This window comes from Oncorhynchus gorbuscha, linkage group LG11 (genome assembly GCF_021184085.1).
Source record: "Oncorhynchus gorbuscha isolate QuinsamMale2020 ecotype Even-year linkage group LG11, OgorEven_v1.0, whole genome shotgun sequence".
NCBI classification, from domain to species: domain Eukaryota; kingdom Metazoa; phylum Chordata; class Actinopteri; order Salmoniformes; family Salmonidae; genus Oncorhynchus; species Oncorhynchus gorbuscha.
The window spans coordinates 38,017,933-38,033,252 of NC_060183.1; the positions used below are offsets into that span (position 1 = coordinate 38,017,933).

The window sequence follows — 15,320 nt, forward strand, 5'->3', positions numbered from 1 at the left end:
TGTTGCCAGACACTGGTTGAGGCGAGGATAGTAGTTGACCCAGCTCACCTGAAGGCCATCTTCTTCATCAGGTGAGCCTCCATCTTGTCAGCGGGCAGCTTGTCCGTCTGGCTCCTCTGGGGTTCACTGCTGGGAGGGGTGAGGAGGTGGGGGTCCCTTAGCTCAAGGGACTCCTAGGACATCCGGATAAGAAGTCAGTCAGTGATGTCGTAGAAAAACAGTCACACAGAGATGACATCACTCAAGCCCACGCTGTACCATTGCACCACATTACAGTTCCCACACAGATCCTCCTTTAGGAGGACATAGACAAATTATGAATCAACCAATCAACCAACCAATCAATAAATCAATCAATTAATTAAGACACATTAAGAGGATATTGGCTGTGTTTACACAGGCAGCCCAATTCTGTCTGTACTTTGTCTCTTGACCAATGCGATCAGCTCTGAAAAAGATCTGACGTGAAAATATATGATGTGATTGGTCAAAAGACCAACTAGTGGGAAAAAAATATCAGAATTGGAATGCCTGTGTTTAAACGCAGCCATAACGACGTCCCTGCACCTCCGATTGTTGACTGTTGTCCTGCAGGTCAATGTCCTCCATGTCTAGTACAGACAGCTCCAGCTCAATATCTCTGTCCGGTTCGCTCTCTGTCATGTCCTTACAGTAGTCAGTCTGCAGCAGGCCTCCTGCACCATCCTTCTCTCCACTGCCGAAGGACCGGTCACGGGCAGAAAGCTCACACACTCCCAGCTGCTCACTGTGGACACACAGGAAATCTTCACTGTATGTGCTGCTTCAGATATTCAAAGTGACGGTGAAACAGTGCCTTTATACTGTAATGTTATTTCATGTGCATTCTGAGTGAAATGATGCAAATAGCTGATGTACTGACAGTAAAAGAGAGAGACTTGTGGAGCACAGAGGACTAGATTCCCCACTCCAATCACAAATACAGAGACTGTAAGTCAGAGTCAGAACGTGAACAGGCAGCAAACAAGCAGAGGGCTTAGAGAACCGCTCTATTTATAGTCTAAGGAGAGAGAAAAGGAACCGACTGCAGCACAATGAGAGGAGGAGGAGGAGGAGAGGAGAGGAGAGGAGAGGAGAGGAGAGGAGGGGAGAGGGTTGAAAACAACACCTCCCACAGTCACGGCGAGCAAACGAACGCTCCGCTGCAAACATACAGGAGGACATCAAAGTAAAACGAACCCCCCCCCCCCAGAAAATAAAGAAATTAAAGAAAACCTGCCTTTGTTTAGGGGAAAGAGAGAAACGGGGGTGATAAGATATGGTATGTAGTATAGTACAGTAAACTATAGTATGGTACAGAGTCTATACTATACCTCTCTAGGAAACTAGAGTGGCTGGACGAGTCAGACCCACAGGAGCTCCACCTGTAGTCACCGTGACCGATGTGTGGGCCATAATCTGGAATATAAACAAGCATAGATTTAGAATAGTAACAGTGAACAACAGATAGCAATGCATTTCTCCTCCCTTCACACTATGCTGAAGTGATCACAGGGGAACGCTGACTGCAGTGAACCCGGGCTCCACTGAGCCTGCAGAGAGCCGGGGTGCATTCAGGGCCTGGGAGATGAGAGACAACTTTCATTTATATTCACACTGTAATCCCACACGTTAAGACGTTTCTGCTCGGTGCCAGCACAGCAGCTGGCCCGAGCTAATTCTGCACCTCTCTGAGGTTGAAGAGATTTATTTCGAACCACAATGTTCCACATTCATTATCTGAAATGACAAATGAATAATCATTCAAAATGACTGACGGTTTTAACACGGAGTAGCTTTCTTAATCCATAACGGCTGCTGTCATTTCAGTGCGGCTGCCGGTTCCACCCGGTACACACCACCAGAGGGACTACGAGTCAAATGGTATAGCAGAATTGACAAGAAGCCAAAAGGAGGGGCAACATTTGACTTCTACATGTCAGAACCCTTCCGCCCCTGCTGTAACCGAAAGGTTTGAACCCAGGTTTCCTGTGAATACAGCGTGTTAACCCGCGAAGCTAAAGCCTCGCCACCACTATCCCCTCCTCACCTCTGAAGTTGACGGGGGTGGTGCTGTTGCTTCCCTGGCAGGCTGTGGCCTGGACGGGGTCAGTGGTGTGGTACCCTGTACGGGAGGCGCGGGAGATAGCCCCCCATTTCGAGATGATGGGTCCCTCTCCAAATGGGATGATGGGATCCTCGTCTTTCAGACGACGGTACGGCTCAAATGTGTGGAGCCACCGTTTCCTTTCACCATTCTCTACTTCCTGGAAGATACAGCGTTTTACATGGGGAAGTCATTGGAGGTTGCACTCGTGACATTACATAAGAACCTACAGATTCATCATTCTCTACTTCCTGGAAGATACAGCGTTTTCCATGGGGAAGTCATTGGAGGTTGCACTCGTGACATTACATAAGAACCTACAGATTCATCATTCTCTACTTCCTGGAAGATACAGCGTTTTACATGGGGAAGTCATTGGAGGTTGCACTCGTGACATTACATAAGAACCTACAGATTCATCATTCTCTACTTCCTGGAAGATACAGCGTTTTACATTGGGGAAGTCATTGGAGGTTGCACTCGGAACATTACATAAGAATCTGCAGATTCATTATTTCTCTCAACTTTAAGGTTGAGATATCTATTTGATTACTTGTCCAGGCCATACTTCAATGTAGAGACAATGAGTCATCATGATGTACAGTACCCACTCAAATGTGTTTGCCGTTTTATGTTCCTTAGGGCATATTAATATGAGTCGGAGATTATATATAGCATTGTTTCTAAGAGGGTGTGTGGTTGATATATGAGTTGATATACAGTTGTGTTTCTAAGAGGGTGTGTGGTTGATATATGAGTTGATATACAGTTGTGTTTCTAAGAGAGTGTGTGGTTGATATATGCGTTGATATACAGTTGTGTTTCTAAGAGAGTGTGTGGTTGATATATGAGTTGATATATAGCATTGTTTCTAAGAGGGTGTGTGGTTGATATATGCGTTGATATACAGTTGTGTTTCTAAGAGAGTGTGTGGTTGATATATGAGTTGATATATAGCATTGTTTCTAAGAGGGTGTGTGGTTGATATATGAGTTGATATACAGTTGTGTTTCTAAGAGGAGTTGTGTGTGTTTCTAAGAGGGTTGATATATGAGTTGATATACAGTTGTGTTTCTAAGAGGGTTGATATATGAGTTGTATACAGTTGTGTTTCTAAGTTTCTAAGAGGGTGTGTGGTTGATATATGAGTTGATATATAGCATTGTTTCTAAGAGGGTGTGTGTGATATATGAGTTGATATACAGTTGTGTTTCTAAGAGGGTGTGTGGTTGATATATGAGTTGATATACAGTTGTGTTTCTAAGAGGGTGTGTGGTTGATATATGAGTTGATATATGTTTGTGTTTCTAAGAGGTGTGTGGTTGATATATGAGTTGATATACAGTTGTGTTTCTAAGAGGGTGTGTGGTTGATATATGAGTTGATATACAGTTGTGTTTCTAAGAGGGTGTGTGGTTGATATATGAGTTGATATACAGTTGTGTTTCTAAGAGGGTGTGTGGTTGATATATGAGTTGATATACAGTTGTGTTTCTAAGAGGGTGTGTGGTTGATATATGAGTTGATATACAGTTGTGTTTCTAAGAGGGTGTGTGGTTGATATATGAGTTGATATACAGTTGTGTTTCTAAGAGGGTGTGTGGTTGATATATGAGTTGATATACAGTTGTGTTTCTAAGAGGGTGTGTGGTTGATATATGAGTTGATATACAGTTGTGTTTCTAAGAGGATGTGTGGTTGATATATGAGTTGATATACAGTTGTGTTTCTAAGAGGGTGTGTGGTTGATATATGAGTTGATATACAGTTGTGTTTCTAAGAGGGTGTGATTGATATATATGAGTTGATATACAGTTGTGTTTCTAAGAGGGTGTGTGGTTGATATATGAGTTGATATACAGTTGTGTTTCTAAGAGGGTGTGTGGTTGATATATGAGTTGATATACAGTTGTGTTTCTAAGAGGGTGTGTGGTTGATATATGAGTTGATATACAGTTGTGTTTCTAAGAGGGTGTGTGGTTGATATATGAGTTGATATACAGTTGTGTTTCTAAGAGGGTGTGTGGTTGATATATGAGTTGATATACAGTTGTGTTTCTAAGAGGGTGTTTGATATATGAGTTGATATACAGTTGTGTTTCTAAGAGGGTGTGTGGTTGATATATGAGTTGATATACAGTTGTGTTTCTAAGAGGGTGTGTGGTTGATATATGAGTTGATATACAGTTGTTTCTAAGAGGGTTTGGTTGATATATGAGTTGATATACAGTTGTGTTTCTAAGTGTGGTTGATATATGAGTTGATATACAGTTGTGTTTCTAAGAGGGTGTGTGGTTGATATATGAGTTGATATACAGTTGTGTTTCTAAGAGGGTGTGTGGTTGATATATGAGTTGATATACAGTTGTGTTTCTAAGAGGGTGTGTGGTTGATATATGAGTTGATATACAGTTGTGTTTCTAAGAGGGTGTGTGGTTGATATATGAGTTGATATACAGTTGTGTTTCTAAGAGGGTGTGTGGTTGATATATGAGTTGATATACAGTTGTGTTTCTAAGAGGGTGTGTGGTTGATATATGAGTTGATATACAGTTGTGTTTCTAAGAGGGTGTGTGGTTGATATATGAGTTGATATACAGTTGTGTTTCTAAGAGGGTGTGTGGTTGATATATGAGTTGATATACAGTTGTGTTTCTAAGAGGGTGTGTGGTTGATATATGAGTTGATATACAGTTGTGTTTCTAAGAGGGTGTGTGGTTGATATATGAGTTGATATACAGTTGTGTTTCTAAGAGGGTGTGTGGTTGATATATGAGTTGATATACAGTTGTGTTTCTAAGAGGGTGTGTGGTTGATATATGAGTTGATATACAGTTGTGTTTCTAAGAGGGTGTGTGGTTGATATATGAGTTGATATACAGTTGTGTTTCTAAGAGGGTGTGTGGTTGATATATGAGTTGATATACAGTTGTGTTTCTAAGAGGGTGTGTGGTTGATATATGAGTTGATATACAGTTGTGTTTCTAAGAGGGTGTGTGGTTGATATATGAGTTGATATACAGTTGTGTTTCTAAGAGGGTGTGTGGTTGATATATGAGTTGATATACAGTTGTGTTTCTAAGAGGGTGTGTGGTTGATATATGAGTTGATATACAGTTGTGTTTCTAAGAGGGTGTGTGGTTGATATATGAGTTGATATACAGTTGTGTTTCTAAGAGGGTGTGTGGTTGATATATTGTGTTTCTAGAGGGTTGATATATGAGTTGAGTTGTGTTTCTAAGAGGGTGTGTGGTTGATATATGAGTTGATATACAGTTGTGTTTCTAAGAGGGTGTGTGGTTGATATATGAGTTGATATACAGTTGTGTTTCTAAGAGGGTGTGTGGTTGATATATGAGTTGATATATGTTTCTAAGAGGGTTTGATATATGAGTTGATATACAGTTGTGTTTCTAAGAGGGTGTGTGGTTGATATATGAGTTGATATACAGTTGTGTTTCTAAGAGGGTGTGTGTGTTGATATATGAGTTGATATACAGTTGTGTTTCTAAGAGGGTGTGTGGTTGATATATGAGTTGATATATGCATTGTTTCTAAGAGGGTGTGTGGTTGATATATGAGTTGATATACAGTTGTGTTTCTAAGAGGGTGTGTGGTTGATATATGAGTTGATATATCTTTAAGAGGTGTGTGGTTGATATATGAGTTGATATACAGTTGTGTTTCTAAGAGGGTGTGTGGTTGATATATGAGTTGATATACAGTTGTGTTTCTAAGAGGGTGTGTGGTTGATATATGAGTTGATATACAGTTGTGTTTCTAAGAGGGTGTGTGGTTGATATATGAGTTGATATATAGTTGTGTTTCCCAGAGGGTGTGTGGTTGATATATGAGTTGATATACAGTTGTGTTTCTAAGAGGGTGTGTGGTTGATATATGAGTTGATATACAGTTGTGTTTCTAAGAGGGTGTGTGGTTGATATATGAGTTGATATACAGTTGTGTTTCTAAGAGGGTGTGTGGTTGATATATGAGTTGATATACAGTTGTGTTTCTAAGAGGGTGTGTGGTTGATATATGAGTTGATATACAGTTGTGTTTCTAAGAGGGTGTGTGGTTGATATATGAGTTCATATATAGTATTGTCTCTAAGAGGGTGTGTGGTTGATATATGCGTTGATATACAGTTGTGTTTCTAAGAGGGTGTGTGGTTGATATATGATTTGATATATGTTTGTCTTTTACAAGCGTGTGTGTGGTTGATATATGAGTTGATATACAGTTGTGTTTCTAAGAGGGTGTGTGGTTGATATATGAGTTGATATACAGTTGTGTTTCTAAGAGGGTGTGTGGTTGATATATGAGTTGATATACAGTTGTGTTTCTAAGAGGGTGTGTGGTTGATATATGCGTTGATATACAGTTGTGTTTCTAAGAGGGTGTGTGGTTGATATATGATTTGATATATGTTTGTCTTTTACAAGCGTGTGTGTGGTTGATATATGAGTTGATATACAGTTGTGTTTCTAAGAGGGTGTGGTTGATATATGAGTTGATATACAGTTGTGTTTCTAAGAGGGTGTGTGGTTGATATATGAGTTCATATACAGTTGTGTTTCTAAGAGGGTGTGTGGTTGATATATGAGTTGATATACAGTTGTGTTTCTAAGAGGGTGTGTGGTTGATATATGAGTTGATATACAGTTGTGTTTCTAAGAGGTGTGTGGTTGATATATGAGTTGATATACAGTTGTGTTTCTAAGAAGATGTGTGGTTGATATATGAGTTGATATACAGTTGTGTTTCTAAGAAGATGTGTGGTTGATATATGAGTTGATATATAGCATTGTTTCTAAGAGGGTGTGTGGTTGATATATGCGTTGATATACAGTTGTGTTTCTAAGAGGGTGTGTGGTTGATATATGATTTGATATATGTTTGTCTTTTACAAGCGTGTGTGTGGTTGATATATGAGTTGATATACAGTTGTGTTTCTAAGAGGGTGTGTGGTTGATATATGAGTTGACATATAGTTGTGTTTCCCAGAGGGTGTGTGGTTGATATATGAGTTGATATACAGTTGTGTTTCTAAGAGGGTGTGTGGTTGATATATGAGTTGATATACAGTTGTGTTTCTAAGAGGGTGTGTGGTTGATATATGAGTTGATATACAGTTGTGTTTCTAAGAGGGTGTGTGGTTGATATATGATTTGATATATGTTTGTCTTTTACAAGCGTGTGTGTGGTTGATATATGAGTTGATATACAGTTGTGTTTCTAAGAGGGTGTGTGGTTGATATATGAGTTGATATATAGTTGTGTTTCCCAGAGGGTGTGTGGTTGATATATGAGTTGATATACAGTTGTGTTTCTAAGAGGGTGTGTGGTTGATATATGAGTTGACATATAGTTGTGTTTCCCAGAGGGTGTGTGGTTGATATATGAGTTGATATACAGTTGTGTTTCTAAGAGGGTGTGTGGTTGATATATGAGTTGATATACAGTTGTGTTTCTAAGAGGGTGTGTGGTTGATATATGAGTTGATATACAGTTGTGTTTCTAAGAGGGTGTGTGGTTGATATATGAGTTGATATACAGTTGTGATTCTAAGAGAGTGTGTGGTTGATATATGAGTTGATATACAGTTGTGTTTCTAAGAGGATGTGTGGTTGATATATGAGTTGATATACAGTTGTGTTTCTAAGAGGGTGTGTGGTTGATATATGAGTTGATATACAGTTGTGTTTCTAAGAGGGTGTGTGATATATGAGTTGATATATGAGAGGGTTGATATATGAGTTGATATACAGTTGTGTTTCTAAGAGGGTGTGTGGTTGATATATGAGTTGATATACAGTTGTGTTTCTAAGAGGGTGTGTGGTTGATATATGAGTTGATATACAGTTGTGTTTCTAAGAGGGTGTGTGGTTGATATATGAGTTGATATACAGTTGTGTTTCTAAGAGGGTGTGTGGTTGATATATGAGTTGATATACAGTTGTGTTTCTAAGAGGGTGTGTGGTTGATATATGAGTTGATATACAGTTGTGTTTCTAAGAGGGTGTGTGGTTGATATATGAGTTGATATACAGTTGTGTTTCTAAGAGGGTGTGTGGTTGATATATGAGTTGATATACAGTTGTGTTTCTAAGAGGGTGTGTGGTTGATATATGAGTTGATATACAGTTGTGTTTCTAAGAGGGTGTGTGGTTGATATATGAGTTGATATACAGTTGTGAAGAGAGTGTGTGGTTGATATATGAGTTGATATACAGTTGTGTTTCCCAGAGGGTGTGTGGTTGATATATGAGTTGATATACAGTTGTGTTTCTAAGAGGGTGTGTGGTTGATATATGAGTTGATATACAGTTGTGTTTCTAAGAGGGTGTGTGGTTGATATATGAGTTGATATACAGTTGTGTTTCTAAGAGGGTGTTTGGTTGATATATGAATTGATATACAGTTGTGTTTCTAAGAGGGTGTGGTTGATATATGAGTTGATATACAGTTGTGTTTCTAAGAGGGTGTGTGGTTGATATATGAGTTGATATACAGTTGTGTTTCTAAGAGGGTGTGTGGTTGATATATGAGTTGATATACAGTTGTGTTTCTAAGAGGGTGTGTGGTTGATATATGAGTTGATATACAGTTGTGTTTCTAAGAGGGTGTGTGGTTGATATATGAGTTGATATACAGTTGTGTTTCTAAGAGGGTGTGTGGTTGATATATGAGTTGATATACAGTTGTGTTTCTAAGAGGGTGTGTGGTTGATATATGAGTTGATATACAGTTGTGTTTCTAAGAGGGTGTGTGGTTGATATATGAGTTGACATATAGTTGTGTTTCCCAGAGGGTGTGTGGTTGATATATGAGTTGATATACAGTTGTGTTTCTAAGAGGGTGTGTGGTTGATATATGAGTTGATATACAGTTGTGTTTCTAAGAGGGTGTGTGGTTGATATATGAGTTGATATACAGTTGTGTTTCTAAGAGGGTGTGTGGTTGATATATGAGTTGATATATAGTTTGTGTTTTAAGAGGGTGTGTGGTTGATATATGAGTTGATATACAGTTGTGTTTCTAAGAGGGTGTGTGGTTGATATATGAGTTGACATATAGTTGTGTTTCCCAGAGGGTGTGTGGTTGATATATGAGTTGATATACAGTTGTGTTTCTAAGAGGGTGTGTGGTTGATATATGAGTTGATATACAGTTGTGTTTCTAAGAGGGTGTGTGGTTGATATATGAGTTGATATACAGTTGTGTTTCTAAGAGGGTGTGTGGTTGATATATGAGTTGATATACAGTTGTGTTTCTAAGAGGGTGTGTGGTTGATATATGAGTTGATATACAGTTGTGTTTCTAAGAGGGTGTGTGGTTGATATATGAGTTGATATACAGTTGTGTTTCTAAGAAGATGTGTGGTTGATATATGAGTTGATATACAGTTGTGTTTCTAAGAGGGTGTGTGGTTGATATATGAGTTGATATACAGTTGTGTTTCTAAGAGGGTGTGTGGTTGATATATGAGTTGATATACAGTTGTGTTTCTAAGAGGGTGTGTGGTTGATATATGAGTTGATATACAGTTGTGTTTCTAAGAGGGTGTGTGGTTGATATATGAGTTGATATACAGTTGTGTTTCTAAGAGGGTGTGTGGTTGATATATGAGTTGATATACAGTTGTGTTTCTAAGAGGGTGTGTGGTTGATATATGAGTTGATATACAGTTGTGTTTCTAAGAGGGTGTTTGGTTGATATATGAATTGATATACAGTTGTGTTTCTAAGAGGGTGTGGTTGATATATGAGTTGATATACAGTTGTGTTTCTAAGAGGGTGTGTGGTTGATATATGAGTTGATATATAGATTGTTTCTAAGAGGGTGTGTGGTTGATATATGAGTTGATATACAGTTGTGTTTCTAAGAGGGTGTGTGGTTGATATATGATTGATATATGTTTGTCTTTTAGCGTTGATATATGAGTTGATATACAGTTGTGTTTCTAAGAGGGTGTGTGGTTGATATATGAGTTGATATACAGTTGTGTTTCTAAGAGGGTTGATATATGAGTTGATATACAGTTGTGTTTCTAAGAGGGTGTGTGGTTGATATATGAGTTGATATATAGTTGTGTTTCCCAGAGGGTGTGTGGTTGATATATGAGTTGATATACAGTTGTGTTTCTAAGAGGGTGTGTGGTTGATATATGAGTTGATATACAGTTGTGTTTCTAAGAGGGTGTGTGGTTGATATATGAGTTGATATACAGTTGTGTTTCTAAGAGGGTGTGTGGTTGATATATGAGTTGATATACAGTTGTGTTTCTAAGAGGGTGTGTGGTTGATATATGAGTTGATATACAGTTGTGTTTCTAAGAGGGTGTGTGGTTGATATATGAGTTGATATAGATTGTGTTCTAAGAGGGTGTGTGGTTGATATATGAGTTGATATACAGTTGTGTTTCTAAGAGGGTGTGTGGTTGATATATGATTTGATATATGTTTGTCTTTTACAAGCGTGTGTGTGGTTGATATATGAGTTGATATACAGTTGTGTTTCTAAGAGGGTGTGTGGTTGATATATGAGTTGATATACAGTTGTGTTTCTAAGAGGGTGTGTGGTTGATATATGAGTTGATATACAGTTGTGTTTCTAAGAGGGTGTGTGGTTGATATATGAGTTGATATACAGTTGTGTTTCTAAGAGGGTGTGTGGTTGATATATGATTTGATATATTTTGTCTTTAGTTGTGTTTCAAGCGTGTGTGGGTTGATATATGAGTTGATATACAGTTGTGTTTCTAAGAGGGTGTGTGGTTGATATATGAGTTGATATACAGTTGTGTTTCTAAGAGGGTTGTGTTTTGATATACAGTTGTGTTTCTAAGAGGGTGTGTGGTTGATATATGAGTTGATATACAGTTGTGTTTCTAAGAGGGTGTGTGGTTGATATATGAGTTGATATACAGTTGTGATTCTAAGAGAGTGTGTGGTTGATATATGAGTTGATATACAGTTGTGTTTCTAAGAAGATGTGTGGTTGATATATGAGTTGATATACAGTTGTGTTTCTAAGAGATGTGTGGTTGATATATGAGTTGATATATAGCATTGTTTCTAAGAGGGTGTGTGGTTGATATATGCGTTGATATACAGTTGTGTTTCTAAGAGGGTGTGTGGTTGATATATGATTTGATATATGTTTGTCTTTTACAAGCGTGTGTGTGGTTGATATATGAGTTGATATACAGTTGTGTTTCTAGTTGTGTTTCTATAGTTGTGTTTCTAAGAGGGTGTGTGGTTGATATATGAGTTGATATACAGTTGTGTTTCTAAGAGGGTGTGTGGTTGATATATGAGTTGATATACAGTTGTGTTTCTAAGAGGGTGTGTGGTTGATATATGAGTTGATATACAGTTGTGTTTCTAAGAGGGTGTGTGGTTGATATATGAGTTGATTGATATATATGAGTTGATATACAGTTGTGTTTCTAAGAGGGTGTGTGGTTGATATATGAGTTGATATACAGTTGTGTTTCTAGAGGGTGTGTGGTTGATATATGAGTTGATATACAGTTGTGTTTCTAAGAGGGTGTGTGGTTGATATATGAGTTGATATACAGTTGTGTTTCTAAGAGGGTGTGTGGTTGATATATGAGTTGATATACAGTTGTGTTTCTAAGAGGGTGTGTGGTTGATATATGAGTTGATATACAGTTGTGTTTCTAAGAGGGTGTGTGGTTGATATATGAGTTGATATACAGTTGTGTTTCTAAGAGGGTGTGTGGTTGATATATGAGTTGATATACAGTTGTGTTTCTAAGAGGGTGTGTGGTTGATATATGAGTTGATATACAGTTGTGTTTCTAAGAGGGTGTGTGGTTGATATATGAGTTGATATACAGTTGTGTTTCTAAGAGGGTGTGTGGTTGATATATGAGTTGATATACAGTTGTGTTTCTAGAGGGTGTGTGGTTGATATATGAGTTGATATACAGTTGTGTTTCTAAGAGGGTGTGTGGTTGATATATGAGTTGATATACAGTTGTGTTTCTAAGAGGGTGTGTGGTTGATATATGAGTTGATATACAGTTGTGTTTCTAAGAGAGTGTGTGGTTGATATATGAGTTGATATACAGTTGTGTTTCTAAGAAGATGTGTGGTTGATATATGAGTTGATATACAGTTGTGTTTCTAAGAGGGTGTGTGGTTGATATATGAGTTGATATATAGCATTGTTTCTAAGAGGGTGTGTGGTTGATATATGAGTTGATATACAGTTGTGTTTCTAAGAGGGTGTGTGGTTGATATATGATTTGATATATGTTTGTCTTTTACAAGCGTTGTGTGGTTGATATATGAGTTGATATACAGTTGTGTTTCTAAGAAGATGTGTGGTTGATATATGAGTTGATATATTTTCTAAGAGGGTGTGTGGTTGATATATGCGTTGATATACAGTTGTGTTTCTAAGAGGGTGTGTGGTTGATATATGATTTGATATATGTTTGTGTTTCTACAGAGGTGTGTGTGGTTGATATATGAGTTGATATACAGTTGTGTTTCTAAGAGGGTGTGTGGTTGATATATGAGTTGATATATAGTTGTGTTTCCCAGAGGGTGTGTGGTTGATATATGAGTTGATATACAGTTGTGTTTCTAAGAGGGTGTGTGGTTGATATATGAGTTGATATACAGTTGTGTTTCTAAGAGGGTGTGTGGTTGATATATGAGTTCATATACAGTTGTGTTTCTAAGAGGGTGTGTGGTTGATATATGAGTTGATATACAGTTGTGTTTCTAAGAGGGTGTGTGGTTGATATATGAATTGATATACAGTTGTGTTTCTAAGAGGGTGTGGTTGATATATGAGTTGATATACAGTTGTGTTTCTAAGAGGGTGTGTGGTTGATATATGAGTTGATATACAGTTGTGTTTCTAAGAGGGTGTGTGGTTGATATATGAGTTGATATACAGTTGTGTTTCTAAGAGGGTGTGTGGTTGATATATGAGTTGACATATAGTTGTGTTTCCCAGAGGGTGTGTGGTTGATATATGAGTTGATATACAGTTGTGTTTCTAAGAGGGTGTGTGGTTGATACATGAGTTGACATATAGTTGTGTTTCCCAGAGGGTATGTGGTTGATATATGAGTTGATATACAGTTGTGTTTCTAAGAGGGTGTGTGGTTGATATATGAGTTGATATACAGTTGTGTTTCTAAGAGGGTGTGTGGTTGATATATGAGTTGATATACAGTTGTGATTCTAAGAGAGTGTGTGGTTGATATATGAGTTGATATACAGTTGTGTTTCTAAGAAGATGTGTGGTTGATATATGAGTTGATATACAGTTGTGTTTCTAAGAGGGTGTGTGGTTGATATATGAGTTGATATATAGCATTGTTTCTAAGAGGGTGTGTGGTTGATATATGCGTTGATATACAGTTGTGTTTCTAAGAGGGTGTGTGGTTGATATATGATTTGATATATGTTTGTCTTTTACAAGCGTGTGTGTGGTTGATATATGAGTTGATATACAGTTGTGTTTCTAAGAAGATGTGTGGTTGATATATGAGTTGATATATAGCATTGTTTCTAAGAGGGTGTGTGGTTGATATATGCGTTGATATACAGTTGTGTTTCTAAGAGGGTGTGTGGTTGATATATGATTTGATATATGTTTGTCTTTTACAAGCGTGTGTGTGGTTGATATATGAGTTGATATACAGTTGTGTTTCTAAGAGGGTGTGTGGTTGATATATGAGTTGACATATAGTTGTGTTTCCCAGAGGGTGTGTGGTTGATATATGAGTTGATATACAGTTGTGTTTCTAAGAGGGTGTGTGGTTGATATATGAGTTGATATACAGTTGTGTTTCTAAGAGGGTGTGTGGTTGATATATGAGTTGATATACAGTTGTGTTTCTAAGAGGGTGTGTGGTTGATATATGAGTTGATATACAGTTGTGTTTCTAAGAGGGTGTGTGGTTGATATATGAGTTGATATACAGTTGTGTTTCTAAGAGGGTGTGTGGTTGATATATGAGTTGATATACAGTTGTGTTTCTAAGAGGGTGTGTGGTTGATATATGAGTTGATATACAGTTGTGTTTCTAAGAGGGTGTGTGGTTGATATATGAGTTGATATACAGTTGTGTTTCTAAGAGGGTGTGTGGTTGATATATGAGTTGACATATAGTTGTGTTTCTAAGAGGGTGTGTGGTTGATATATGAGTTGATATACAGTTGTGTTTCTAAGAGGGTGTGTGGTTGATATATGAGTTGATATATAGTTGTGTTTCTAAGAGGGTGTGTGGTTGATATATGAGTTGATATACAGTTGTGTTTCTAAGAGGGTGTGTGGTTGATATATGAGTTGATATACAGTTGTGTTTCTAAGAGGGTGTGTGGTTGATATATGAGTTGATATACAGTTGTGATTCTAAGAGAGTGTGTGGTTGATATATGAGTTGATATACAGTTGTGTTTCTAAGAAGATGTGTGGTTGATATATGAGTTGATATACAGTTGTGTTTCTAAGAGGGTGTGTGGTTGATATATGAGTTGATATATAGCATTGTTTCTAAGAGGGTGTGTGGTTGATATATGCGTTGATATACAGTTGTGTTTCTAAGAGGGTGTGTGGTTGATATATGATTTGATATATGTTTGTCTTTACAAGCGTGTGTGTGGTTGATATATGAGTTGATATACAGTTGTGTTTCTAAGAAGATGTGTGGTTGATATATGAGTTGATATATAGCATTGTTTCTAAGAGGGTGTGTGGTTGATATATGCGTTGATATACAGTTGTGTTTCTAAGAGGGTGTGTAAGTTGATATATGATTTGATATATGTTTGTCTTTTACAAGCGTGTGTGTGGTTGATATATGAGTTGATATACAGTTGTGTTTCTAAGAGGGTGTGTGGTTGATATATGAGTTGATATATAGTTGTGTTTCCCAGAGGGGTGTGTGGTTGATATATGAGTTGATATACAGTTGTGTTTCTAAGAGGGTGTGTGGTTGATATATGAGTTGATATACAGTTGTGTTTCTAAGAGGGTGTGTGGTTGATATATGAGTTGATATACAGTTGTGTTTCTAAGAGGGTGTGTGGTTGATATATGAGTTGATATACAGTTGTGTTTCTAAGAGGGTGTGTGGTTGATATATGAGTTGATATACAGTTGTGTTTCTAAGAGGGTGTGTGGTTGATATATGAGTTGA

General features: G+C 37.6%; 1 protein-coding gene across 3 annotated transcripts in view; it reads right to left on the minus strand.

Moving 5' to 3' along the window:
- The window catches only part of rc3h2 (ring finger and CCCH-type domains 2), a 53,043-nt gene that overhangs the window by 3,755 nt on the left and 33,968 nt on the right, over positions 1-15,320 (minus strand). For all 3 annotated transcript variants that reach the window (XM_046369529.1, XM_046369527.1, XM_046369528.1), the window contains exons 15-18: positions 2,069-2,285; positions 1,353-1,437; positions 568-766; positions 49-173 (exon numbers count right to left, since the gene is read on the minus strand). In XM_046369529.1, the coding sequence (XP_046225485.1) occupies positions 49-173; positions 568-766; positions 1,353-1,437; positions 2,069-2,285 (626 nt within the window). The remainder of the gene's footprint in view (positions 1-48; positions 174-567; positions 767-1,352; positions 1,438-2,068; positions 2,286-15,320) is intronic.